This window comes from Folsomia candida, unplaced genomic scaffold (genome assembly GCF_002217175.1).
Source record: "Folsomia candida strain VU population unplaced genomic scaffold, ASM221717v1 Fcan01_Sc055, whole genome shotgun sequence".
NCBI classification, from domain to species: Eukaryota; Metazoa; Arthropoda; class Collembola; order Entomobryomorpha; family Isotomidae; genus Folsomia; species Folsomia candida.
Genome location: NW_019091247.1, coordinates 226,684 through 251,482, shown reverse-complemented (window position 1 = coordinate 251,482; position 24,799 = coordinate 226,684). Strand labels below are relative to the sequence as shown.

Below are 24,799 nucleotides of genomic sequence, written 5' to 3'. Positions count from 1 at the left end.
AAGATTACAAATGCTGATCTGTTTAACTGTTTAAGTTTATTAAACTATTTTATTATGAAACTCAGGATAAGTAATAAAAACTATGAAAAACTTCGAAACTATGCAAATGTTTATTCTATTCATTGCAGTAAAAACTGATTAAGTACATATTTTCATACAAGTGTATGAAAATAGTGCTATTCTCTCTATATATGTATGTATATCCGGGGAAGTTCTCGCAAATTCAATTTAGAAATATATAGTAATTACCCTCAATATTAATTTAGTAATTAGTAAATAAGGTTAACCTTATTTAAAAATGCAAATCTAAAAAAAAAATTGAACGCTATGCAAATAAGGTATGTATTTACATCGCAAACATACAAAGATATACTCCTAAATATACCAAACAAAGATATTTTGCCTTGCCTACCAGAATGATCATCACACTTCATAAGATGTATGCATATTGCATTTGATTTTCACCAGTTGATACACGTGCAATGACTCGTGTGATATCAACTTTTGTTCGGTTAGGAGGCCGTACATTAAGCATGTTGGTGCACTATATTTTAATAGATCTATTTAAACGAATAAATCTACATAAGTACATACATGAATATAACTACCTCAATTGTTCAACCAAATCCAACTTGATTTCAACATGATTTATGCACGACCCCTTCGCAAAAAATGATTCCTTTGTGACTACCGTACTATGCATATATGTTGGTGTTAATTGTCTCTCAGTTGTCCTTGGGCATCGACTGGCCGTCAATTCAATTTATAAGCAGAGGATAGGAAATATATAAGTGATTTCTTCTTACTTAATAACTTACCCTTAATTTATTGGTCTCATTTAATTTTCAATTAATCTACTTTGACATGGACGACGAGATACAAAAATTGGTACAATCTGCGCTGGATAAAGCGCCAAGTACGGTGGAAGCCGAGTTGAAGCAAATACAAGAATTGTTGCTTAAAAGGAAAAATACCGAGGATCTTTACTCGAATGGAGTTTTATCCAAATTCCGATTGGACGGACAGGTCGCTCTGGTCACCGGAAGTGGACAAGGTATTTAATCATTATACATATATACCTAGGTTTGACAACATAACGAGATTTAGAAAAATGAAAAACAAATATCCAACTGTATGTATGCTCTCCGATTTTAACCAAATTAGTGTCAATGGATCTCACAATAAATTATAAATATATCAAATTCCCCAAAGATAGGATCTCGATGGTAGTGTTTATATTTGCATCTAAGAGGAGAAAACTTGCCCTAAAGTCGTACTTATGAAATTTAGTTTACTGTACGTTTTCTCCTCTTTGCAAATATCTCTGCCAAACCTCAGAGATGTGTCTTTTGCAACTGTCATCGTAATTAAATTTGGGATTGATTGACATAAACGTCAAAATTGGTGAACATGTACTGAGAGAACTCAGTGGTGACTTGATTTGGTAGAAATACATATGCATTTGAAATATTTACACATTTTGACAAGATTGTGAGCATTAGTGCCACATATATTATCACTAATTTAAGAAGACCTTTAGGTATTAATTTTAATTGTTTCTTGATGTATCTACTACCCGAAATTTAGGGTTAATTATTTATTAATTTAATTATTCCTATAAAAATGAATTTGTCAGGAATCGGCCGATCCCTCGCCCACGCTCTCGGCGAGGCGGGCTGCTCAGTCGTCGTGGCGGACATCAATCAAACTACCGCGACCCACGTGGCGGCTGAACTTGGCGCTAAAGGAATTCCAAACCTCGCCGTGAAAGTCGACATTTCCCAGAAATCCGATGTGGACGAAATGATGCGGATCACGCTCGAGAAATTTGGCCAACTTCACATTGCCTGCAACAATGCCGCAATTTCTTCCCAATCCGACGCCGAGTTTACAGAGGAAGCCGAATGGGACTCCATATTCGGGGTGGACCTTAAGGGCACCTTCCATTGCTGCCAAGTCGAAGGGAAGCACATGCTGGAGAAAGGGTACGGTCGCATTATCAATACGGCCTCGATTATCGGGAGCATCGTGACGAGGCCGAATCGACAATCGGTGTACAATACGTCAAAAGCGGGGGTCATCCATATGACCAAGTCTCTTGCAGCGGAATGGGCCGGGCGGGGAGTGACGGTTAACTGCATTTCACCGTAAGTTTTGTAAATACGTGTCAGAAAATTCTGACAAATTTGCAAATTTATGCCAATTTGTTTAAAAGAAACCTCCAAGTATCAAGTTATATAAGAATGGTGCGCAAAATATTCAAAAATTTTTAGAAGTTAAAAATTTCTTTCTTAAGTCCAACATTATAGTAATACCAGGCGGTACTCTAGCAGACTGGTATTGATAAGTAATCTCTCGGTACCAAAGTTTTACCATATCGCGGGTAAATTTTTACAGCCCGGTATAATTTTAATACTAAGCAGTGGAAAATTTCTAACAGTATTATGAAATGCATTAATTCATAAAATCTGCCCCACCGTTCAAAACAAAGTTTAAATATTTTCATTTGGGAACCGATTAAGATTGCCTTCAAGTTTCAATTTTTTTGTAAATCAGAAAGTGATAATTAAATTCTATAATTTTAATTTTAGTGGATACGTTGACACGGATTTAATCCGGACAGAAAAGTATCTACCATTTCGTACCCAATGGGTCAAAGATACCCCGATGGGACGATTGGGAGATGTCGAAGAGATGACGGGGGCCGTGATCTACTTGGCGTCCAGTCTCTCCAGTTTCACAACGGGTTCGGACATCATTATTGACGGAGGTTACACCCTTTGGTAAGTGCACCTTCAACTTAAAAAGGGTTGACCACAAGAAGATTTCCACTTGGAAGGGTCTTCTCTTTATCTATCATAAAACGTAAAATTACATTTGTGAAAATAAATTAAAACCAGTATCAAAGTCAAACCAATTCTTAATTTTGTGTTCATAAATAAGAAGCAATATTTAGCATTTACTTCGCGAAGGTCACGACTTAATACTGTTCTAATTAGAGATCCCGTACCATATAGTGGCGATGGGGAACTTTGACCTAAAAATGGTCAAAAAATGATTCTTGAAATCTCAAATTTTGGTATAATATATCAAATATATCTGACCACGTGTCCTCAAAATTTCATAAGCTTTCCTTGAAAAATAAATTTCCTACGCCATTTCAAAGAGAGAAAGTCGGGAAACGAATTTTTTATAAGTACTAAAATGTGAGCGACAGCGACTCGAAGAAGGCCTGACTACATTTCAACGGAGAGAGGTGTGGTCGTGAAAAAATAAGGACATACATAAAAAAGTATGGCGAATCCGAAAATATCAACTTCAAATACGCACCACAAGAAAAACCATCATATTGACCTCTTGAAAATAAAAAACGATTAAATTTATTTTTGGAAAGTACCGCTCCACGTTTGTGCCTGATGCAGCCACGAAGTCGAAGATTAATCCAAACTATGCGCATCATATGAAGGCTCATAAGTTGTGGGTCAAAGCGTATTCAAAGAAATCTGCAGCAAAGCATACGGAAGGTAAAAACAAATGGTGAACGCAAGCCCTCCCAAGCCTTACAACAAAATTTCACTAAAATAGTTGGTCATTGGCGACGAGTCTCACGTCTTCAAAAACGTGACAGAAACTCCGGGAAGGCAATTTTTTTGTGGGAAATATATCTCTCAACTGAAAACCGAAAAGAAATTAAAATGTTCTTCGAAATTTCTCAAGAAATTTCATGTTTGGCAGGTGTTGGGTAAATTTGTGCATGTTTCGGACCCCTCGGTTCAAAATGGCTGTGTGGAGGCACACGTTTGTTTTCGGAAATGTGAGATAGACCGTCTGACTCCTTTCATCAAGGAGTATCAGAAAATATAAAATGTAGTTTTTTGGACCGACATTGGACCAATCCATAATGCAATGACTATCAAGGAAGAAATTGAAAAAAACTTCAGTTTGACGCTGAAAAATGAAAACCTCACATTCCACCCTTATCTTGACGCAATAAAAAAATTTGGGGTATATATAAGAAGACATACTCCCAGCTTTGTGAAACAGCCGAAACTTTAAGAAAATTTCAATTCAGGTAGGAGATAAGTACCCTTTAAGTTGCAAAGTCTTCCGAAAAAGCAGTAATGGCGGGCGTGAAGAAAAAGGTTAAATACTAGATGGACAATGGACTTCAGTCTTCTTTGTTCGCGAATATCTGTGGCTGGATATATTTAGGATATCCCAAAATTTGAGATTTCTACAATCATTTTTTCACCATTTTTAGGTCAAAGTTCTCCATCGCCACTATATAGTACGGGCGGGATCTCTATGTATGCATCAGTTTAATTAGGGCACCCAACCATCTATGTGTCATTAAATTATTCATTCATTAATTCCAAAACACAAAAACAAATTAATAAATCATTTCCGTCTAAAAATTAATATATGCCGCTTGTTTGATTAATTAGTAAATTATTCAATAATATATGAATGTATGTACATGTATAACAAAACTTATTTTAGCTACTGCTCATCATGGTCGATATCATATCACAAAATATTCATTATCAAATCTATAGGTAGATATTTCGTCAAATCCAAAGTTTAATTTTATTATCTGCATATTTGATGACTCTATTTATGTATATGTATTTATGTAGTTACACAAAATGATACAGGGAAGTACTGGTATGCACTGAATGTATTTATTTTTAACTGCTTTAGGGAACCTGAGAGAATATGCTATTTTAAAAGTAGGCAATTACCCTTGTCCACGTGCAATACAGTTTAGTAGACCCTGGTTAGGTCTCTAATAACCAGAGGGCGGATATAGATTTTCTAAAAATTGCAGATATGTGTAAATACAGTGGAAAGAACGAAATTATATGAAGGAAAACCAAAAGCCAAAATTTTAGCAAAGGTCAAGTATAAATAATTATTGTAATTATTTCTGGCCACCTGAAGAAGGAAACGGTTGTTTTCCGAAAGCTTGTGTTTCAATAAACCACTACACAATGTCATCCATACGATCTGTCAATTCACGTCTTTTTAATTTTCTGCAAAATTTGTACTTCCCCGAATATGTATGTATGTATAAATATTCTGGATTTTTTATAGTCGAATTTCTTTGGGCAGAAAACATTCGGAAGAAAATATCTTTACTCTTTAATATATTGTTAAGCAACAGCGGAAACATGTACATATATGCAACCGTTGAAATATGGTACAATGGGAAAACATGTTTCGAAGAATTCGTTATACATGAAATTTGGGGAACCCACCCACCCATCAAGTCTAACCATCGGTCGTCCAGCGTAAATAAATGCATTTCCGCCATTTGGTAATAATTAATTTCAGATTTCTAACCTTCTCAGAAGTTGAAAATAGTCGAGAACTACTACAATCCTGGAGAAAAGGATGTACATTAGCCATCCCGTTCCACCACTGAACAATTGTAGACCCATCCATGCTTCGAATAAGACAATGAAAATCTCGGATCCGGGGCGCATCCATGAGATTTCATTGCAGTTATGAGACATCGAAAGAACGAAGGGAGGCGTGCAAGGGTTCACGAGCAATAGTAAGATCACGGCGACAGGCACAAGGAGTACGGTTATTTCTGACACGCAGACAAATAAGGACATCACCATTGCTTCGATGGACGCATTGACACTTTCACGCTCTGGAAATGGCGCAAAATTAGAAATTGCGAAGTTTGCCCATCGAAACATAATTCTAGGTGTCTTGAAGGTATGTGAATTCACTATGCATTTATGACATTTCAAAAGAATGACATTATTTTTAAGGGTAAATACCTTGAATAACAACTTTTTCAAAGTTGAGGATCGAGTTGATCACTTGTATCGGGGCGATGTCCAGACCCACATTCCACCCAATGAAGACCATTACCCCGTAAGAAATCAGGAACGGGACACCTTGCAACCTTTCAGCGAGGGTCAAGTGACCGAAGAAGAAATTATACAGCAGGACCAGAAAGTACGTCACCGTAAGGAGAGAATTCATTTGGGAGACGCGTACTCGTCGCTTGGATTTCATGACGATTAGCTTCTTGGATTTAGAGTCAAATTCGTACGGGTCACTTCCAATTAGTCGGGCGAATTTAAAATGGCGAATTAACAAGGGGAGAAAGTGGGTGGAATACATGACAGTGGGAGAGGTTTAGGAGACGAGGGAATATTAAACTTTGTAAGGGTATAGTAATAGTGTAAGGAGCAGGGTAGAATTGAGATTGGGAAACTTAAGCAGAGGGAAACGGCCTGATATAGGCTGGAAAGATGACCTGATTAGCATCCCTTAATCAGCGGCAGGATTTCCACAGTTTGATTTGTGTAACAATCAATGCTTCCGTGCACACTCAAAAAAATACGTGTTACTGCTTATTCACATATATGTATGTCTCATGGATATCACATACCTCATGGTGTGTTGCTTATTATTGCGTACTTATTATTACTTCCTACAAACATGTTGGAAAAACTATAATAATTGAGTCAAACTATAACATTATAAAACTTGTAACTTAATTTAAGAAATTCGAAACTCTATAAAATAAGCATAAAATAAACGAAATAAAATAAGCTGCTAGTACTTAAATAAGGTCCCCAAATTAATTTTGTTTTTCCAAGAAGAAATGAACGCCACCACAACAGAAAAACGGCAAACGTGACTATCTAAACCGGGGAAGATTTCTAAAAAATGGTACATATCACTAGCTGATAAAGTACTGCACAAAGTCCACATAACCACCATAATTAAGCTCTAGATAAACCAACGGTCGTCGCACTCCGCGGCCTATCAATCTGATTTTGTATTTCTTCAATACTAGGATGCTGGCAAAGTCGCTGAAGAATTATCAAAATTGGCGCCTCCGTCCCGCTCAAAATATATCCATATCGACCTTTGGATTAGAATGCACATATGTATTGACTCATAGAGATGTGTGTACTAGGAAAACAGAAAACGAAGAAGCGTAGAAATGCGTTTGTGTACATAAAATACTAGAATTGATGTACAGAACATATGTATTTTTTAGTGTGCATGTAAATATGCCGAGGAGACATGTACCTACAAACTTAGATTAGGCACGCTTAATTAATTCTCAAGAAATCCATTGGTCGATTTGTGCGCCCACGCGCTTATAATTTATGCATGAAAATGAAGGTTAGAGTGACATTATTGTCATGTAGATAGTGTCTCCCTTCAGAAATTTGGCAATAACAAGTCGCCTAAAAGTTTAAGAAAACTTAATTAGTTATATATCTACGTAAGCATGCTCAGTGGCTGCGAAAGGTTGGGGACAATGTTCCCCACGGGCATTCGACATCGGGTAAAATTTAATGCGTCCTGAGATTACATATCTTATGTAAATCGTCAGGTAAAAATGTCTTAATTTGCCTTATCTTAATTTGCCACGTAAAAAGTTTCGAAAAGCGAACTGGCTGGGGAAATGAGATTTTTTACCTGACGATTTAAGATATGTATCTCAGGGCCTATTAAATTTCACTCAATATCGAATGCCATTGGGTCATGTCATCCGGAAATGGGCCTGAATATCTTCCTAGCCCCGTGGAATGCTCAAACCCCACAATAACTTGTTTTGGTTTAGTTACTTGATTTTCCTTCTGCTGGTTTTACATAATAAGATCGGTGAGAAACATGTCTGAATTGTGCAGGGTAATAATTTCCCATACTCAATAAGTTTTGGTGAAACATCAAAAAACTGGGAAATCAGTTGTCATCTTTGCTAAACCGTACAAAATTGTCAAGGCAGACATTTTTTAGTTTAGTTTTTTTTCATGAGGAACCAAGCATTTTATTTAACGTAGCAAATGTTCGCACCCCTCGGAATAATGTATGTACGTGGCTACGTTTTCCGAATAAATACATATGAAATGCCATTTGCCTACATGGCCCGAAATGCGTAGTTAATTTGGCGTATACGTGACAGCAAGCACGGGCATTTCAGTAGATTGAATATTATACATCACTTGGTATGCGTCCTACGTACGTCTATGAAATTGATACAGATCTTGGGCATAATGACAAGATTTCTTGATTGTACAAAATCAAGGGAAAACAATAGAGTAAGCTTATACCGACTAACTATGAACAACGAAATCCATATAACCTAGTTTAACAATGGTAATACACATGTACAAACATATATAATCCATTATTTTGAAAGCAGTAGTAACCCATGTCATATTCATTTTCAACTATATTTATCGAATATTTCTGAACTTTGTTTTTAATTGAGCTAGTGGTAAATATATATTCAATTTTTTAAATTCATTAAAGTAGAATTAAATTCATTTATAAATTTAATTAACAAGCAAGTAACAAGTAAAGGGGTATTAAATTAACGATAAATACAAACTATGTATAGTTTGTATTATCACATTGGACCTTCTGTTTTACGCTTTTATGAATACACTACGAAAAAAATACAATCCTCCCGTACTATTTTTCAGGACATCTTCAGACTTCCTTTTGAATTAAACCATTTCTTACAAATCGACTATTTACATATTGTCATCGTTAGGAATCCTAGCCTTGGATTCCAAGGGTTAAGTAAATTAAATTATATGTAGATATTTGTTACGTTAAAAACATTGCAACGGCTCATCGTACAGTATAACCCGTTCTTTCTATAAAAATTTTGGAAACCTGCCAGCTGCCCTGCAGCCCTTAAAATCAATCAGTGAATCCCGAGCAGTAGCGTCACCGTATTTTCGCTCACTCTGGAAAAATAGTTGAGTAAGTATTTCGCCTGAATACCATCACGAATCGTCTCCACGGATCCCATAACTTCAAGATTGATCGAATTTGGGGTCAATGAACGTACCACTTTCCTCTCATACTTCCCTCCCCCATGTAATTTGTACATTCTCTCCAAAAACAGACGAGATGCAGATGATCCCTTTGAAATAAAGGAGATAGTGAACCATTGCACCAGCACGCAAAAAATGACCACCACAATGCACGAACAACGCAGAAATAAGCTGTGCGAACTTGCGAAATCGTTGCCAAAACCGACCACCAAAAAGTACAGGGTGAGCGTGGATGCTGTTACACAGAAGAAATGGTGAAGGCATGTGGTCACTAAATCGTGCGCTATTTCGGAATGAATTATACCCAAGATTCGGAGACATTTGTAAATGTGGATGCTTATCGGAAATGGGAGTCTCATTTTACCCTGTTGATTTCTCGTTTTCTCCAAGGTTCCAACTTTTTTTAACCTGCCCTCTGCCAATGCGTTTCTAACTTTCCCCCAATAGTTTTTCCTACCGCCACAACTATTTCTCACTCTACCCCAGGCTCCCCTGTCCGGCGGGATAATAATCAAACTCCACAAATAGAGGCAAGCTACACCATAGCCAGAAATTAAAACAGAAATCGATTCCGCCGCAAAAACCACGAGTGCCCCGATGAAGGTGGGGACACCGGTGAGTACAAGAAATACAGCGCAAATGGCGGGATGATAGCGCTCTTCTAGGTGGCGGATGTCATTAAGGGTAACGTAAAGGGGATTGATGGAGGGTGAGAAGCAAGCCGCGAAGAGCAGGAAGGGCACGACGTTGTCAATCGTGTTGAACAAATGGTGCATAAATGCTGTTATTGTTCTGAGGACGTTTCGAATTTTGAAATCCTGGAGATTATGTCCCAACAAGTCTGAGCAATACAGAAAACTCAAAATTAGTTTAATTTTGGTGGCAAATTTGTATAACATTTTTATTTACAAATGGTAATGGTAATTTGCTTGACTGACCGTGTAACGTTCTCTCCAAAGATATTGTAGCCTGGTAAAATGACACGTATTTTTCTGCTGCTTGTGCCCTAATTAAGAACCAAGAGTACGGTAAAAATCCCGCAATAACCATGGTAGCCAAGTACGTTACGAACATCATGGCGGTATCTCGACCCTCCCTAACCGTCGCTAAATGAATGCCGCGAACCACAAACAAGGGAAAAATGGGAAACGTGATGCACAAACAGATCCATTTAAATAATCTGTACTCCCGCCGGGTCCCTTTCAAGGCTTGGATAGATTGAGACTTGGCGTCAAATTCGAAACAGTACGCGAACGAAGCGGAATTTCGCTGCATTGTGGCAACAGCGCGACGAAGGTGGTGGATAGCTTGGTCCTCCCACATGGCTTTTTTGGTCAATTTTATGTACCACGATATATTTTGTATCTTGTAAGTACTTTTAAATTATGTGGATTCGAAACTGTCAAGGCTTCACTTAGGATTACCAGAGTTTGATGTCTTTAGGATAGTTATGTTGTGTGGTTTAATGGGGTGATTGAGGGGTATCGTCCGGTCTTTGACGTCTTACCCCCCATTTTAAAGGACGGGCAGAAAATAATTGTTTTTGTTTTTATTTAAACTGTTTTCGTTAGTTCTCCTAATATTGAAAGCTATCAGATTTGGTGAATGATTCCAAGTAGCAAAAGTAATCCAAACGTGTAAATACATACATAGGTTTTTTGTATAGTTTTTTTGTATAGGTAGTGCCTTTGAACAAGGACTAAGTTGCAAATAACAAACAAATTAGCCAGCCAATCTGAAGGTACAGAATGACATGCGAAAGGTTTAATTTCTTTGAAGCAAATTAATTGTGTATATATGTACACTCTTACAAATCCAGTGTTAACATAATACCCAGCGGTATTCATGTATCCCAAAAGGGATAGATAAGTAATCCGTCGTATGTATATAGTAACAACATGTTATTAAAATTTTATCATATCGGTAGCAAATTTATACGGACAGATATCATTTTAATATCAGGCGGTAGCAACTTTAGTACCGTGAAATAAATACCTGTACAACTATACCAGATTCCTAAGTGTATGTTCACGTATACATACATACGTTGGCTGGTTCGGTACATGTATGTATGTAAATTAAAATGAATATTCTGACAAAACAAACTTCTTTAAAACCAATTTAGATATTATGTACCAAATTAAATATGACTAAATGCTCTACTAAATAAATATTTAGACATTTTTGTCCTGTCCAAAAAAAGTTAAACGGCTTGTAAATTGTTTGCGTTAAAGTTTGAACCTTTTTATTATTAACTTTTAATCTTCTTTCTAATCGTTTCTACACTAGGGAGCAATATTATTCGGGTAAGGGGAACCTCAAAATTCAAAGGGCAATTAGTCAGTAACAGTAATAGATATTCCAAAGCCTTTCCTGTGATTAGTAGACAATATAATAGGGTTCCAAATTATATGTCTCATTTCACCCCAACCCTCATATTTTTAGGTAGAGAGTAAAGAAAACTTTTTTTTTAAGAATTTTTCCGAGCAAAGTTATTCGTTTTTTTCAAAAAATGCAAATATAAACAAAAATTGTATAAGTATCGAAATACTGTTTCGTAAATTTAGTGACCCATCTTATGATGTATTTATTTTGAAAATTTGAAACTTGTCAAGTCATGGGAAGATAACTGCAGAGACCCCTACTGACCACCTAATGCAGGTTTGGGAAGACAATGAAAATGGGAAGAAGGTTCAAAGAGAAAATTCTGAAATACGTCATATCTCGTCCTCCTATATCTACTTTATCATTAAAAAATATTGAGAAACTGGAAAAACTGCTAACATCCTAGAAACAGACAAAATTTCGAAGTTTCCCTGAAAAAAATATCAGGCAATCGTTAAGGAAGTGTAGGCCACGCCCAGACTTTCAGGACCCAAAATCGCGACCGCGGTCCAAAATGACCTTAGAGAGTCGACAATTCGATTTCGAGAAGCAAGAACCCTGAAAACTGCCAGACCAACAAATTATGAAGCTAGGAAAAAAAAATTAATCAGCAAACTGGATAAAGGAATAGGACGAAATTTCAAATGGGTCCATACAAATGGGTCTGTATTTTGTAGGAACGATATTTTTGGAAGCATATCGAATGGTCCGACAAAAGGTTCAACATTTCTGAATCTAATATACATGCTCGCGTTTTGAGAAAGTAAGAGGAACCACTGAAAATGAAGAATCTACAAGGTACATACCGGCATCAATGGTGGTGGCAGCGTTATAATATGGGGGTGATCTAGCTCTGGCGCTACTGGGGATTTAGAATTTTAGGAACGAATCATGGGCCAACTTGTCTAACAGGGTCTAGTTATCCGAAATATGAAAGGTTTTACCACCACTAAGGCTCTGGGTCGACTATACATATTCCAGAAAGACATGGCCCCAAGCAAAAAGTGCAACCAACTTGACACTATTTTGAAAAAAGGCACATTAAAGCTTTGGAATGGCCACCACGAAGCACAGAACTTAATTCCATTGAACCTCTCTGGAATTATGTCGAAAAATAAATTTCAAAATTCAAAGTTTCAGGCGTGGGCGAACTGAATTTAAAAAATTCTGGAGTACGAGAAATGTTCGTGAAGAACTTCCCTCACAATTGGTTGCATCTATTCAAAGTCGATGTAATACAGTTATTTGCAGCAGTATAAGCCGAACAAATCATTGAGTACAATCTTGGATGTTTAATTCAAAGTATATGTGTAGATATTAAATAAAAGCTAATTCTGCCCGAATAATTTTGCTCTCTTTTTTTCTGACTTTGGGTGATGCGGAAATTTGAACATTTTTTTCAAAATTGGCTTAATACAATTGAAAGACTACTAAATTATGTACAAACTGCAAAAGATTTCAAATCAATACCTTCACGATTCACTCAGTTATTGGAATTTGAATTTTGAGGTTGGTCTTACCCGAATAATATAGCTCCCTAGTGTATTATGCAGGTTCTACAAACCTTTTCATGACTACCTTGAGTAAAATACATGAATTTGTATGTACATACATATGTACGGATGTATGGATTTTTAATGTTTCCTCATATATATTTATATGTATACTTACATAGGTACATATGTACATCGGGGTTGGCCACATTTTTTCCATACGTTTTTAACCAGAAACGTAAAACAAATAAAAACAAAACATGTAAAACGATACGACATTAAGTAACCATTCCATGTATATTAGTTTAAGTCAGAATGACACAAAGTGTACTATGTATGAATGAATGAAGGTTCAACTTTGTGGCAATATTTTCAAAGAAGTTGTCCTTCAGTTATGAGGACCTTTTTAGGGAAAAGAAACCTTGTCCTTCCCAGCATGAAATCGTTTTCCAAAAACGTTTTTTTTAATTTTTCAACGTTTCTCCCCGAATTAGAATCTATAAATAGATTTCTAACTAAATATATGTAACAACCCAACCCTTTCACCAGTCGTCTATTTAAGCAGCATAATACGGGTGCTCGAGTCCATTCCTTTTTTACCTGCAGACTAGTGAACACGAACGTCAAAGTTTATTTGTTAAAATTATCCGGAAAAATAAAACAGTTTCCAATTTATATTTTAATAGATCACTATGAATTCTACTAAATTTCATATTCTCGTTTTCGCAACCCTTTCTCTAACGAATGGATTAGTATTACGGGGGAAGATTTCAGCTCTACCAACGTCTCTTGGGAACCATCAGGTACGAAATTTTGCACATTAAAACAGTAAAATATTACTATTTACTATTTGAAATTAGCATCAACTACATATGCAAATGTAGTGCGAAATTAAGATTTTTTAAAATTATAATTTTGTTTCCAATTTTTGAAATCTTTTATTTGTTTGGTAATTATATTATTGCAATGGATCTATTCATTACGAAGTTGCAAAATAATTTTGAAAAAAATTGCCAAGTAAATATCAGTGTAAATATACTTACGTTCACAAACGCCTTTTCAAGCAAAATTTTTTTTGCGAGCCTTTATGTTGCTATCTCGTGATTAATTCTCCTAATTTTCAAAATTTTTAATATTTTTAATTCTAATAAATACTTATAATTATTTTCTAACCATAGAAATACAACAACCTTCACTTTGGACTTGTCCCTTCCGACTTAAATTTTGGAGATCTTAAAAAATCTGATATCTCTCAACCGCAAACGGACTTCATGTTGTCCCAAATTGATCCGATTCCCTGCCGAAATATTAGATCCAACTTGGATTTCGATTTAGCTGCCGACGTTAAACAACTCATCAGCGACCAGTTGGAAGTCTCCGCGTCAAAGGTGACGGACGAGGCGTCATTTATCGATGATTTGGGCGCGGATGATCTCGCCGTTGTTGAGCTAGTTTTGGCCGCGGAGGAAAGGTACGAATGCACCATTCCGGATGCAGAGAATCTTAGGCTGGTTATCGATTTGATAAACTCCGTGAAAAAGTACTGTTCACATAATTGACAAAGGTGTTGTTTACCTTTTTGAATATTTTTATATTTAAAGACGGAAAAGTTTCTTCTTCCTCGTTACCTATTTATGTACTAGCAAATTGTCATACAATATTTACCAATTATGTATTTGGTCCCAACGATCAATTATTTTAATTGTTTTTTTATGTACTTAATTAATTAATTCTGTTTTAAAAAATGTCTATATTATAATTTCGAAAAATTCGGCCCGTCAAAAAATTCCGTGACATTCTTGCATTCTGATTGGTTGCCGGCTTTCTAGCTCCATCAATCATGGAGGGGACACTACTTATGATTATGACTATTATTATGCATATGATTATGGATATGTTTACGAACATTAATATGAATATAATTATGCATATGATTATAAATATGATTATGAATATGATTGTGGATAAGATTAAGAATATGATTATGAGCTCGATTATGAAGATGAATCTAAATATGATTATGAATATAATTATGAATATGATTGTGGATACTGTTATGAATATGATTAAGAATATGATCATGAATTATATTCATGATCATGTTATGATTATGATTCCATATCAACGTTAAATGTCATTGGAAACGTTAACCAAATTGCTTGGTTACCTTAAAAATCTACTTAGCAACACAGGCAAATCCTTAGAAACGTTACAAAAATCTGTTATGACCTCAATCATGAATTATGTTTGTTGTTAGTTTACAAATATTGTTGAATTATAATTTCCATTGAAATTAGTACATCACGTCAGTTATTTAATACCTTTCTTGGATCATTTTGATATGTCCGTTTAAAATTTAGATGTGGCCCGTCTATAAGACGGGCTTATAGGCTAGTGCTTGTAATAAAATTAGTATCAACGACATATTGTAATAAATTACATACATTCGTATATTCACGGCTGACCTAAAAGGGTATTATTTTTAACAAAATAGAAAGGAGTAACCAACTCCCAGCATTTTATTTGCATAATACACCCAGAATGGAGGTTCCCGAACGTACGTACGTGGCTCTCTTGCGGAAAATTTTACTGCCATCAAATCAACATTTTTGATTCAATGCCACAAAAAAAGAGACCCACACAATCTATTTCAGGTCTGCACTGCACTGCACTCAAATCTAATGTACGTACGTTCGGGAACGTTTGTATGTATACATAAATACGCTCACAAATTTTGACACAACTCGTGTTAATCGATCAAAAATTAAATTTATCTATAGATAAAGCATCCGGTAGAGTCACATATGTACTCCGTACTGGTATTGATTTGGTAATAATTCCATACCGCATTGGTTATAGTTTGTTTCAGAGTAGTAACTATTTCATTACCACCACATTACTACGCCGTGACGATCGATATTACCGATGCCGGTAGAGTCACATATGTACTCCGTCCGGTAATGATTCGTCATGAATCAATACAAACTGCTTAAGAGTGTATGTAAACGTCACTTTCTGCAAATTCTCAGATTTGGCATATATAGATACATAAGTATTTAGGTATTTATTAATATCTATAAAAGAAAGGAGGGTATGACGAGTTCATCGTCAATTCTTCTACCAAAAGATGGAACCGAAAACCTATGTACATAGTATATTTTTAGATTAACAATTCTGTAATTTCACCTACGCCATTTCGAGATATTTGAGTTGAAAGTATTCAAAAAATCGCATTTCAGTGTGATTTAAGAATGTTCCCATCCCTCAGATATATTCCCTAAACCCGGCTATTATGCAAACTACCTGACAAATAGAGCCTTTTTAAATAAGTAAGTATTAGACACAAGAAGTAAACAAAGAAATCGGTCAAACTTCAAGGTAATGAGTGGAAGTTTAATTTATGAGTCAAGGATTCAACCTTGACATTCACTTTCTCCTCTTTCGTAATTTGGGTATGTAGATACATACAAAATATTTACTCTACAAAGAAATGGTGTAGTTTTACATACATGCATACCTGTTTACATTTTTCTATATATCAGCAGGAAAGACGAATGATATCTCATTGAAAACAAAATTCCGCAGATTTAGGTCAATAAATCCTATTTTTCATACGTTTTGCATGTTAATTCCATTAGCCACACTGAAAATTAGTTGAAAGCCGATCCATTTTTTTCCAATGCGAAGTTAAAGGCGATAAAATATGGAAGTTTATGTATCATAAACGTGTTGTTGTCCTTGCGTACATACGTACAAACATATGCACATATGTAAACATACATAAATATTTAGTTTCAAATGTACATAAGATGCAGACATACACACATAGGTTTATGTGCATATTTACTACTTTATTTATGCACGTATAATAAATTAATAAATAAGTTTTTCATTGAATATTTAAAATGGCACGAACATTTGGACCAATATATCCACATGCAATCTTAACAACTATAGCATTTTTTGTATTTTTTAATCCATTAGTGACAGTTCCTAAAATAAAAAAAGAAAGAAGTGGTACTGTCTCATATTTACAGATAAGAAGCGTAATTCCCATTTAGCAGATCCATCTAGACATCCATTTATTTACCACCAGTGAACTCGTCGAAAATAACTAATTTTCGCCGTAACTCTCCCAACTGCGGATTGATATGGCGCTTCCATAGAAATCTCATGACCGGCGCGAGATCAAGGCGGACCCGGTTAGCAAATTCAGCGGGATGCTTCGTCTTCTTTTCATCTTTAATTCTCATAAATATGGTTTCAAATGGACTATTAATAAGGAAGAGCGCTATAGTTTTCACCACAAAGGGGAAATTAAGACCAAGATAAGCGTTATTATGGTGACATCTTATATTAGCTCCTTTGAGTACTAACCTAATGTCAAGTACCCGAATTCCTGGTCTTAATTGTTCATCCAAAGTTTTTGTCTGCACATTAACAAATCCTGCAACGCCTTTGTATGAAATAGTGTCATGGGTCCCAGGAAGTGACATGTCCTTCACATACTTTGTAGGGCTGACATCCTTCATCCATCCTGAAAGGGAGGTCATACATGACTTCTCATAAAATCACGGAAACTTATGTACATATGTAAGTGCTTATAAAACTTATGGGTTGATGTATGTACATCTTGCTGGGTTAGCAAGGATGTGTTTGCTGAATAGAAACATGCCAATTTCATAGGCAAATTTGCAAAAAAAAAAATCCATGAGTTCCGAAACAATTTGTCTTTGAACAAATATAGTTTTCCAGGAAAGATTTTGTCAAATCTCGCAAATCTCACAAAACTTTGAAAGTTATGTTGCCATGCTCGAATCATAAATACATGGGGGGCTGAAGGGATAAAAATATTTATAATGTCACGTTACATATTTTATGAAGGTTCCCTACCCGTATGTAATATGTATCAAAGGCGAAAATATTCCTGTTCCTTCGATCGCTGGAGGATTTGTTAAATATAAATGCAAGGGTTATTTTTTTCCGGGAAATCTATCCAACTTTTAGCCAGGTAGAAAGTATAAAATTGGATCGCACTGACCCTTACTAAGCATGCCCTGCTCTTTAACCAGCCTGACACATACACATTTTCTTAGCTCAGTCACATTTTAAACTTGTAGACAAACACGTGCAAACTTCATAAATACATACCTTACTAATTTTAAGTCAAAATTTCAAGTTAAAAGTTTTCGTCACAATTTTTTACAAATTCACTAGAAAATTTTGTTACACAAATTTCTCACAACATGATCTCACAAATCTGCGTCGTAAAGTAAGTTCCATTTCTGCTCGAATTTTTAAGAATTGAAGAAATTTTGAACTGTGCTAAAATCCTTAAGTGTTTGAATACTTTAATCTAATTAATTTCTTGTTGCCCTCATTTATTCCAGTCTGGATTACGAGAACACTCCAGCCGGACGAGGTTGGTTGGTCACGATCGACGGTTTGGACCACATGCAAGTGAAGCATTTCCAGGACTACGTGACCTCCAAGGCGTGGGAGACGGATGTCATCATCTGCACCACGCTCACCATCGGGCCGGGCGAGGAGCCAAAGTTTCTGGGTGGGGACTTTCTTAGTTATGACGCCATTCAGCCAAAGATTGACTCTTATTTCGAAATTTTGGACTTTCTTGGTGAGTAAATTACACGATTTTGATTTTTTTTTCATAAGTGAATATTTATGATACTGAGGCCTTGGTCATACTTGGTAATATTACAAAATCCGTAAATTATGTAAAGTTACAAACTTTTACTAAATTTTACAAATATTTCTGCCGAAAATTAGGCTACAATTTTTTTAAAACTTACTCAGTTCAATGGTGTCTCTTTATTTTGTACAGTTCGTAAAATTATTTACAAAACTTACACATGTTAAAAGCTATCAATGAGTTTCCTCGGTATATATAACGCTTAGCTTGTAAAATGTGCAAGTTATTATAATACTTTTATAAAAACCACGCCATTGAGTAGTTTTAAGTTACAACAATTTTTAAGCTAATTTCTCCTGAAAGCCTGAAATATGTTGTGGAAGTTAATTTTGTGGAATTAATAATAGTTAAAAATAAAATTTGTGGAAGTTAATAACTTGACAGAATTTACGGATTATACAACATGGTACTATTCTTTAGACTGCGTGAACTGTCTCATCGTAATTAATGAAGCTAAATTTTCATGTACAAGTTTTAAGATATTTGTTTAATTTTGTTCAGGATTTAAGCTGATCGGAGTGAACACGACGTCCCACCCGGAGAAGGGGAAGCGGTCCACGTGGACGATGAAACACGTGGCGATGTAGTTTAGTTATAATTAGTGGTCTCAACGGTTCTCGGTTCTCATAGAACCGAACCTGAACCGATGGCTCGGTTCGGTTCCGGTTTATACGGAGAACCGAACCGAACCGAAACTTTTATTACCGGTTCGGTTCCGGTTCCAAGTCTTTGAGAACCGAACCGAACCGGCCGGTTCGGGTTGAACCGAACTTCATACATAAATACATTAGCGAAATTAATCATATTTTCGAAAAAGTTTTACGAATTTCCCGAAATACACATAGTTTCCAAAATGAAATTTTGACGTGGCCCCACTGCCAAAGTTCCCAAAATGAAACTTTGACATGGCCACACCCCCAAAGTTCCCGAAATGAAACTTTGACTTGGTCACACCCCCAATGTTTCCAAAACCAAATTTTGACTTGATGACACGCCCAAAGTTCCCAAAATGAAACTTTTATTTGGTCACACCCCCAATGTTTCCAAAACGAAATTTTGACCTGGTTACATCCCCAATGTTTCCAAAACCAAATTTTGACTTGATGACACCTCCAAAGTTTCCAAAATGAAATTTTCACCCCCAAAGTTTCCTAAACGAAATTTTTACCCCCAAAAGTGTCTAAAATGAAATCTTTACTTGGTCACACCCCAAAGTTTCCAAAATGAAATTTTGACTTGGTTACACCCCCAATGTTTCCAAAATGAAATTTTTACTTGGTCACACCCCAAATGTTTCCAAAATGAAATTTTTACTTGGTCACACCCCAAATGTTTCCAAAATGAAATTTTGACTTGGTTACACCCCCAATGTTTCCAAAATGAAATTTTTACTTGGTCACACCCCCAATGTTTCCAAAATGAAATTTTGACTTGGTTGCACCCCAAACTTGGAATTGTTTTCTAACTTCAATAATATATACATAAGTGGTTTTGCTGTTGACATGTATTAGAATTTGCTTGTTTAAATACAGATAAGTTATTGGCTTATATGTGAAATTTCATCAGAAACACGTCAATTAGCATTGTTTGTTGTTTATTGCATATTAATAACACTACCGGTTTGACCCGAACCGCCGGTTCGGTCACGGTTTGGTCCGGTTCGGTTCCAACTAAAAAAAGTTCGGTTCTGTTTCGGTTCTTCAATTCTGGTTCTCGGTTCTAAACCGGTTCTTCCAAGAACCGAACCGAACCGCACCGTTGAGACCACTAGTTATAATGCAGACTTGATATAGAAGAATATACATGTAGCTCGAGCTAAATAAGTAGGATTTTTTCGTCCCTAAATACATTGATTTCCACATTAGTAAATATGTAGTACATTCAAAATAATTTGGTAATAAAATCATTCAAACTCGGGTAATAAATATTTCTACTTTCCCCCAAGATTTCTGACCTTACGTAGTACATATGTATGCATGCGATAGAAATATCAATTATTGATTTACTTTTGACCACCATGAATAAGCATTTTTATGTATCATATTGTATCATTTGCATATATACAAAAATACACACAGGGTCGACCACGCGTGTTCCGGTAGATACATTTTTATTGCTAAATTATTCCTATTGAATTATTCATGCATGTCACCTCATTGGCATATTTGTAAAATCTCTTTATGCACAATTTCAGCGATTTTGGCTTGTTGAACAAACTCTATCTCTCGCCAAAATATGCAAATCCCATGACTTGCACACCTAATTTCACTGTAGTTCACTTATAAAGTTTCCCAGCCATGAATACGAAATGTGTTCACGATTTTGAATATTTTGATAACCACACAATTCAATTGCCACAAGATATGCAATCCACGAGCGAAAAAGCTTTTCATCAACAAAGACTTTAGGATTGAGTCGCAGTGAACTCACCCTCGCGGCAAATGTAAAATGCTGAATTGTGTCAACAAAAGTGAAAACGTTTTCCACATTTCTTCTGTCCAAGAAAGTAATTCAGTCAATTAACTTAAAGTCAATTGATTCTCCAAACCGGAATATTCATCATCCTCAAACATTTGTAAGTCCTCAGAGAACATTTATTATTCCAATTATATGAAATTTCTAGCGATGTTAAAAATATGGTAAGAGAATATTTTTTTAATTGACATTTCCATTTCAAAACAGGAAAACCTCCCAAGTCGACAAGGATTTTTCTTCTCGCGTGATATACAATTATGGAATCTCAACGGGAATGGACATTGCAGAATATCGCACTAAATAATCCCATCGTAAGCCAAAAATACAATTTTAAAACTGTTGAAAATACCCAGTTCAAAAATCTAATTTTCTACCTTTCAGATTTTGACGGAAATATTAAAACAGGCCTCCATCCCTCTGAAAAATTGTCGACTCGTTTCCCACTTCTGGAATCACATCGTCCTCTCCATTCCGAACACTAGACTCGCCTTAAACCCCAACAAAAAGGACGCAGAACATGGGGACTACCTCGTTCCATTTTTCGAAATCTGTTCCACCTTAGACCCCCATCTTGCTCGGCGAATTAGCGCCAGGACACTATTTTACAGCAGGACCACCACCTACTCTTTCGCCGCCCAGCTGACCTATCTATGTGGCAAATTTAGCGACCAGATCCAAGATTTGGGGGTTATCATCCATCACAAAGAATGTGTACAAGTCGTGTTCCAAATTTTGAAAAATTACTGCCCAAACTTGAAAACATTACGAATCAGGTGCGACTTCAACGAAGAAGGACATGTTCCCAGTGGAGAAATTCTGCTGGCGAGACTTCCACAAAAAACATATTTGACCGTTTTCCAGCTACAGGCCGGAGGGGTCAGGCCGTTTCTGACTCTAACCAGTTTCACTCAGCTGGTCTTCAACGCGTCGCCAAACTTGAAAAAGATCACCCTTCCATTGGGAATCTATCCGGATTTGAAATATTTTAAATCCTTGGATTCCTTAACCCTCAAACTGAACGACGGTCAAGAACTAGACGTCGCTCTGATCAACCTTAAACCGTCCGATCTCACACGGATGCTGGCTCAAGTTGGCGACCAACTCGTCCACCTCGCTTTTTCATATTGCTGGATGAATGAGGGATATAGCATGCAAGTAGACTACGATCTCGATAACTCGACCCGATCCCGATTCCGTTTGCCGAGAAGGATGCCGAAACTGCGAATCTTCAAGAACGATATGATCGACATTATCCAGCATGCCGATTTCTGGCAAGACATCGTAGGAATGCCAGCCCTGGAATCGCTTAAGATTGGAAAGATATCGAAAAAGTCGACAAGTGTTGATGCAGTTTTTAAAAATCTGTCAGAAACGGGGCGGATTTATTCAAAAGTTACGGATTTGAGGATTAACGAGTTATACGATCCTAAACTTCTGGACGGATTAAAGACGGCGTTCCCTAACTTGAGGAGACTGGGATTGGACTCGATGTACGAGACGGAGGTGGCCGGGATGGAGTTGGGCGTGGTTTTTAAGGCGTGTGCAGATTTGGATACGTTAAACCGTTTGGATTTGTGGCTGCCGACTTATCCAGAACGAGTGTTGGATGTCATTAAGGGTCTGATGGATGGTAGTAAATTTTACAAAGGTGAGTATCAGCTAATCAGCTTATCAAATTAACTTGTTCAAAGTATCGAAAATGTGCAAATTTTCCTGTTTAGTTTACCTTTGCAAAATGTATCAATTTATGTACCTAGTTATTTTAATTAATCTAATCCACAGAGATGAATAGTTTAGAAATCAGGAAGAACGGGTCGAAATTTGTGAGACATGAGTTGACAGACGGTGAGATGCATCTATTTAAGAGGCTGCTGGTCACGATGAAAGAAATGGGTCGCGTCGTCATTCATGATCTTCACGTAAGTTATAAATAGTAATGAATACTGAGACACGGGCTTATTAATGATTACTAAATAAAAATAATTAGGGATCGTCCATAAATTATGTCACGCAAAAACGCCACAGACTGTCCCTCCACCCTGTTATGTCGTGTCACGCAAAACTTTTACCCTCCAATTCCCCTCAACCATGACATAATTTATGTACATCCCCTAAATTAATTGGTTAATCTTGCATAACTTGACTAAGAGCATTTAAATATTGCTGTTATTTTTTTCAGTTTGATGAGAAATCTCGGAGAAATTTGTTGGATTTTATGGCGTCAAGCGAAATGCCCGTGTCACAATTTAAGGTTGTGATGTAAGGATTCGGAGCAGATAAAACGTATCGACGACGACCGGAGTAAACCAGATTTGTAAAAGTTTATGAGCCTACAAAATTTGATAATTATGCAATTGTTTATAGTTGCATAATTTTATGAATTAATTGTATTTATTAAACTATGTATTTATTACTAAATAAATCTCCACTTTTAAATATTCCATTTCCGATGGCAGTATTATTACTATTGTGTATCTTCGTCACTGGCCAAACTAAGCGAAATTTTAAATTTGTAAAGATTTTAATAATCTCATTTTTCGATGTCATATTCCTAGAATTTTTCATGAAAGTGTGTGCATTAAATATTCACCTTGCCCCGAGATTTTGAGTTACCTAAACCGGTTGAATTGTCATTCCGTAAACATGTACAAAGGTACATGTAGGTACATGTAGGTACATGTAGGTACAGGTAAAGTGAAAATATTTCCAGATTTCTGTCCATGAAATTAATTTAATTAACTTTAATTAAAGGCCTGCCAATCCTCAACCCGCAAATTCATCAACTCCAAACATTTGTAAGTCGCCAGAGAACATTTCTTATTCCAATTAATATAAAAATTTCTGATCATTTCAAAAATATGAATGGTATTTTTTAACAAATTGACATTTCCCAACAGCAAAACTTTATTCCAAGTCGGCAACGATTTTGCTTCTCGTGCGGAATAAAATTATGGAATCTCCTGAAGAAAGAAGTGTGCAAGAGGTCGCACTAAATAATCACATCGTAAGCTAAAAACAATTTTAGTTGACAATGCCAAGTTCAAAAATTAATTTTTCTATAACTTGCAGATTTTAACGGAAATATTAAAACGGAGCTGCATCCCGTTGTTGTCGACTAGTTTCCCATTTCTGGAACGAAATTGTCCTCTCCCTTCCTTCAAATTCAAGACTCGCCGTAAGCCTGACGAAAGATTATGAAGACGACCCTGTCCCGTTTTTCGAACTCTGTTGCACATTAGACGACCGCCTTGCCAAACGGATTAGTGCCGATTCATTACATTGCAGCACATACTCCTTCGCAACCAGGCTGATGCATCTGTGTGACAAGTTTAGTGATCTCGTCCAAGTTTTGGACATTTGGATCAATACAGAAGACTGTTTACCATCTGTTTTCCACGTTTTCAAAAATTCCTGTCCCAATTTGAAGGAATTACGAATCCGGTGCACGTTCGACTATGCGGAAGACGTTCCTAGTCCAGACGCGGTGCAGCTTCTACAGAAACCAAATTTGACTGTGTTCGACCTCAATTCCGAATTGATGACGGCGTCACCTGCTTTAACCAGTTTTGTTCAATTGGTCGTCGACACATCGCCAAACTTGAGAAAGGTCACGTTTCCATGGGGAATCTACCCGGATTTGGGGCATTCAAAATTCCTGGATTCCTTAACTCTCGAACTGAACGATATTCAGCGACTTGACGTTTCTCTGAAACACGTTAAACCATCCGAACTCGTCCGCTGAATCAAATCGGTGACCAACTCGTCAATCTTTCGTTTTCCTATTCCAACTACTATGGAAAACACAGCATGAAAGAGGAAGAAGCCTCCCATATCGATACCTTGCCCCTATCTCAATTCCATTTGCCAAGAAAGATGTCGAAACTCAGAACCTTCAAGAACGACATGAT

The 24,799-nt window shown here is 36.4% G+C and overlaps 4 protein-coding genes across 14 annotated transcripts; all 4 read left to right on the top strand.

The window, feature by feature from the left end:
* The first annotated feature begins 728 nt into the window (after positions 1-728).
* Positions 729-2,924, top strand: LOC110862374 (3-oxoacyl-[acyl-carrier-protein] reductase FabG). The gene is made up of 3 exons (XM_022111570.2): positions 729-1,054; positions 1,637-2,147; positions 2,592-2,924. Exons 1-3 carry the CDS (start codon positions 865-867, stop codon positions 2,785-2,787), a joined length of 897 nt encoding a protein of 298 aa, XP_021967262.1. The 5' UTR covers positions 729-864; the 3' UTR covers positions 2,788-2,924.
* A 10,205-nt stretch (positions 2,925-13,129) lies between these two features.
* Positions 13,130-15,157, top strand: LOC118433517. Its single transcript, XM_035845511.1, has 2 exons — positions 13,130-13,509; positions 13,885-15,157. Exons 1-2 carry the CDS (start codon positions 13,399-13,401, stop codon positions 14,263-14,265), a joined length of 492 nt encoding a protein of 163 aa, XP_035701404.1. The 5' UTR covers positions 13,130-13,398; the 3' UTR covers positions 14,266-15,157.
* Positions 15,158-17,768: 2,611 nt separating this feature from the next.
* On the top strand, positions 17,769-20,360 carry LOC110862392. Of its 10 annotated transcripts, none has more exons than XM_035845459.1 (4): positions 17,769-17,978; positions 18,097-18,341; positions 18,918-18,991; positions 20,213-20,360. In XM_035845459.1, exons 1-4 carry the CDS (start codon positions 17,953-17,955, stop codon positions 20,237-20,239), a joined length of 372 nt encoding a protein of 123 aa, XP_035701352.1. In that variant the 5' UTR covers positions 17,769-17,952; the 3' UTR covers positions 20,240-20,360. The 10 variants fall into 10 exon arrangements, with proteins under 10 accessions (XP_035701352.1, XP_035701351.1, XP_035701355.1 ...); XM_035845458.1 differs by having other exon boundaries at positions 20,210-20,360; XM_035845462.1 differs by having other exon boundaries at positions 17,770-17,978; positions 20,226-20,360.
* Positions 20,361-20,849: 489 nt separating this feature from the next.
* LOC110862387 lies at positions 20,850-23,334 on the top strand. 2 transcript variants are annotated; one of them, XM_022111588.2, is made up of 5 exons: positions 20,850-20,991; positions 21,099-21,202; positions 21,273-22,539; positions 22,674-22,810; positions 23,071-23,334. In XM_022111588.2, the coding sequence occupies exons 2-5, from the start codon at positions 21,149-21,151 to the stop codon at positions 23,152-23,154; spliced, it is 1,542 nt and encodes a 513-aa protein (XP_021967280.2). In that variant the 5' UTR covers positions 20,850-20,991; positions 21,099-21,148; the 3' UTR covers positions 23,155-23,334. The 2 variants fall into 2 exon arrangements, with proteins under 2 accessions (XP_021967280.2, XP_035701384.1); XM_035845491.1 differs by lacking the exon at positions 23,071-23,334 and having other exon boundaries at positions 22,684-22,711.
* Positions 23,335-24,799: the final 1,465 nt, after the last annotated feature.

What these genes read in the sequence shown, in the direction of transcription:
- LOC118433517 (XM_035845511.1), top strand. Translation starts at nt 13,399, where the DNA reads ATGAATTCTACTAAATTTCATATTCTCGTTTTCGCAACCCTTTCTCTA. An exon ending in CGTCTCTTGGGAACCATCAG is followed by an intron (nt 13,510 to 13,884) that starts GTACGAAATTTT and finishes TTCTAACCATAG; the next exon opens with AAATACAACAACCTTCACTT.
- LOC110862392 (XM_035845457.1), top strand. Translation starts at nt 17,953, where the DNA reads ATGATCTCACAAATCTGCGTCGTAAA. An exon ending in TCACAAATCTGCGTCGTAAA is followed by an intron (nt 17,979 to 18,096) that starts GTAAGTTCCATT and finishes CATTTATTCCAG; the next exon opens with TCTGGATTACGAGAACACTC. An exon ending in CGAAATTTTGGACTTTCTTG is followed by an intron (nt 18,342 to 18,917) that starts GTGAGTAAATTA and finishes AATTTTGTTCAG; the next exon opens with GATTTAAGCTGATCGGAGTG.
- LOC110862387 (XM_022111588.2), top strand. Translation starts at nt 21,149, where the DNA reads ATGGAATCTCAACGGGAATGGACATTGCAGAATATCGCACTAAATAAT. An exon ending in TCGCACTAAATAATCCCATC is followed by an intron (nt 21,203 to 21,272) that starts GTAAGCCAAAAA and finishes TCTACCTTTCAG; the next exon opens with ATTTTGACGGAAATATTAAA. An exon ending in TGGTAGTAAATTTTACAAAG is followed by an intron (nt 22,540 to 22,673) that starts GTGAGTATCAGC and finishes TCTAATCCACAG; the next exon opens with AGATGAATAGTTTAGAAATC.
- LOC110862374 (XM_022111570.2), top strand. Translation starts at nt 865, where the DNA reads ATGGACGACGAGATACAAAAATTGGTACAATCTGCGCTGGATAAAGCG. An exon ending in GGTCACCGGAAGTGGACAAG is followed by an intron (nt 1,055 to 1,636) that starts GTATTTAATCAT and finishes TGAATTTGTCAG; the next exon opens with GAATCGGCCGATCCCTCGCC. An exon ending in ACGGTTAACTGCATTTCACC is followed by an intron (nt 2,148 to 2,591) that starts GTAAGTTTTGTA and finishes TTTTAATTTTAG; the next exon opens with TGGATACGTTGACACGGATT.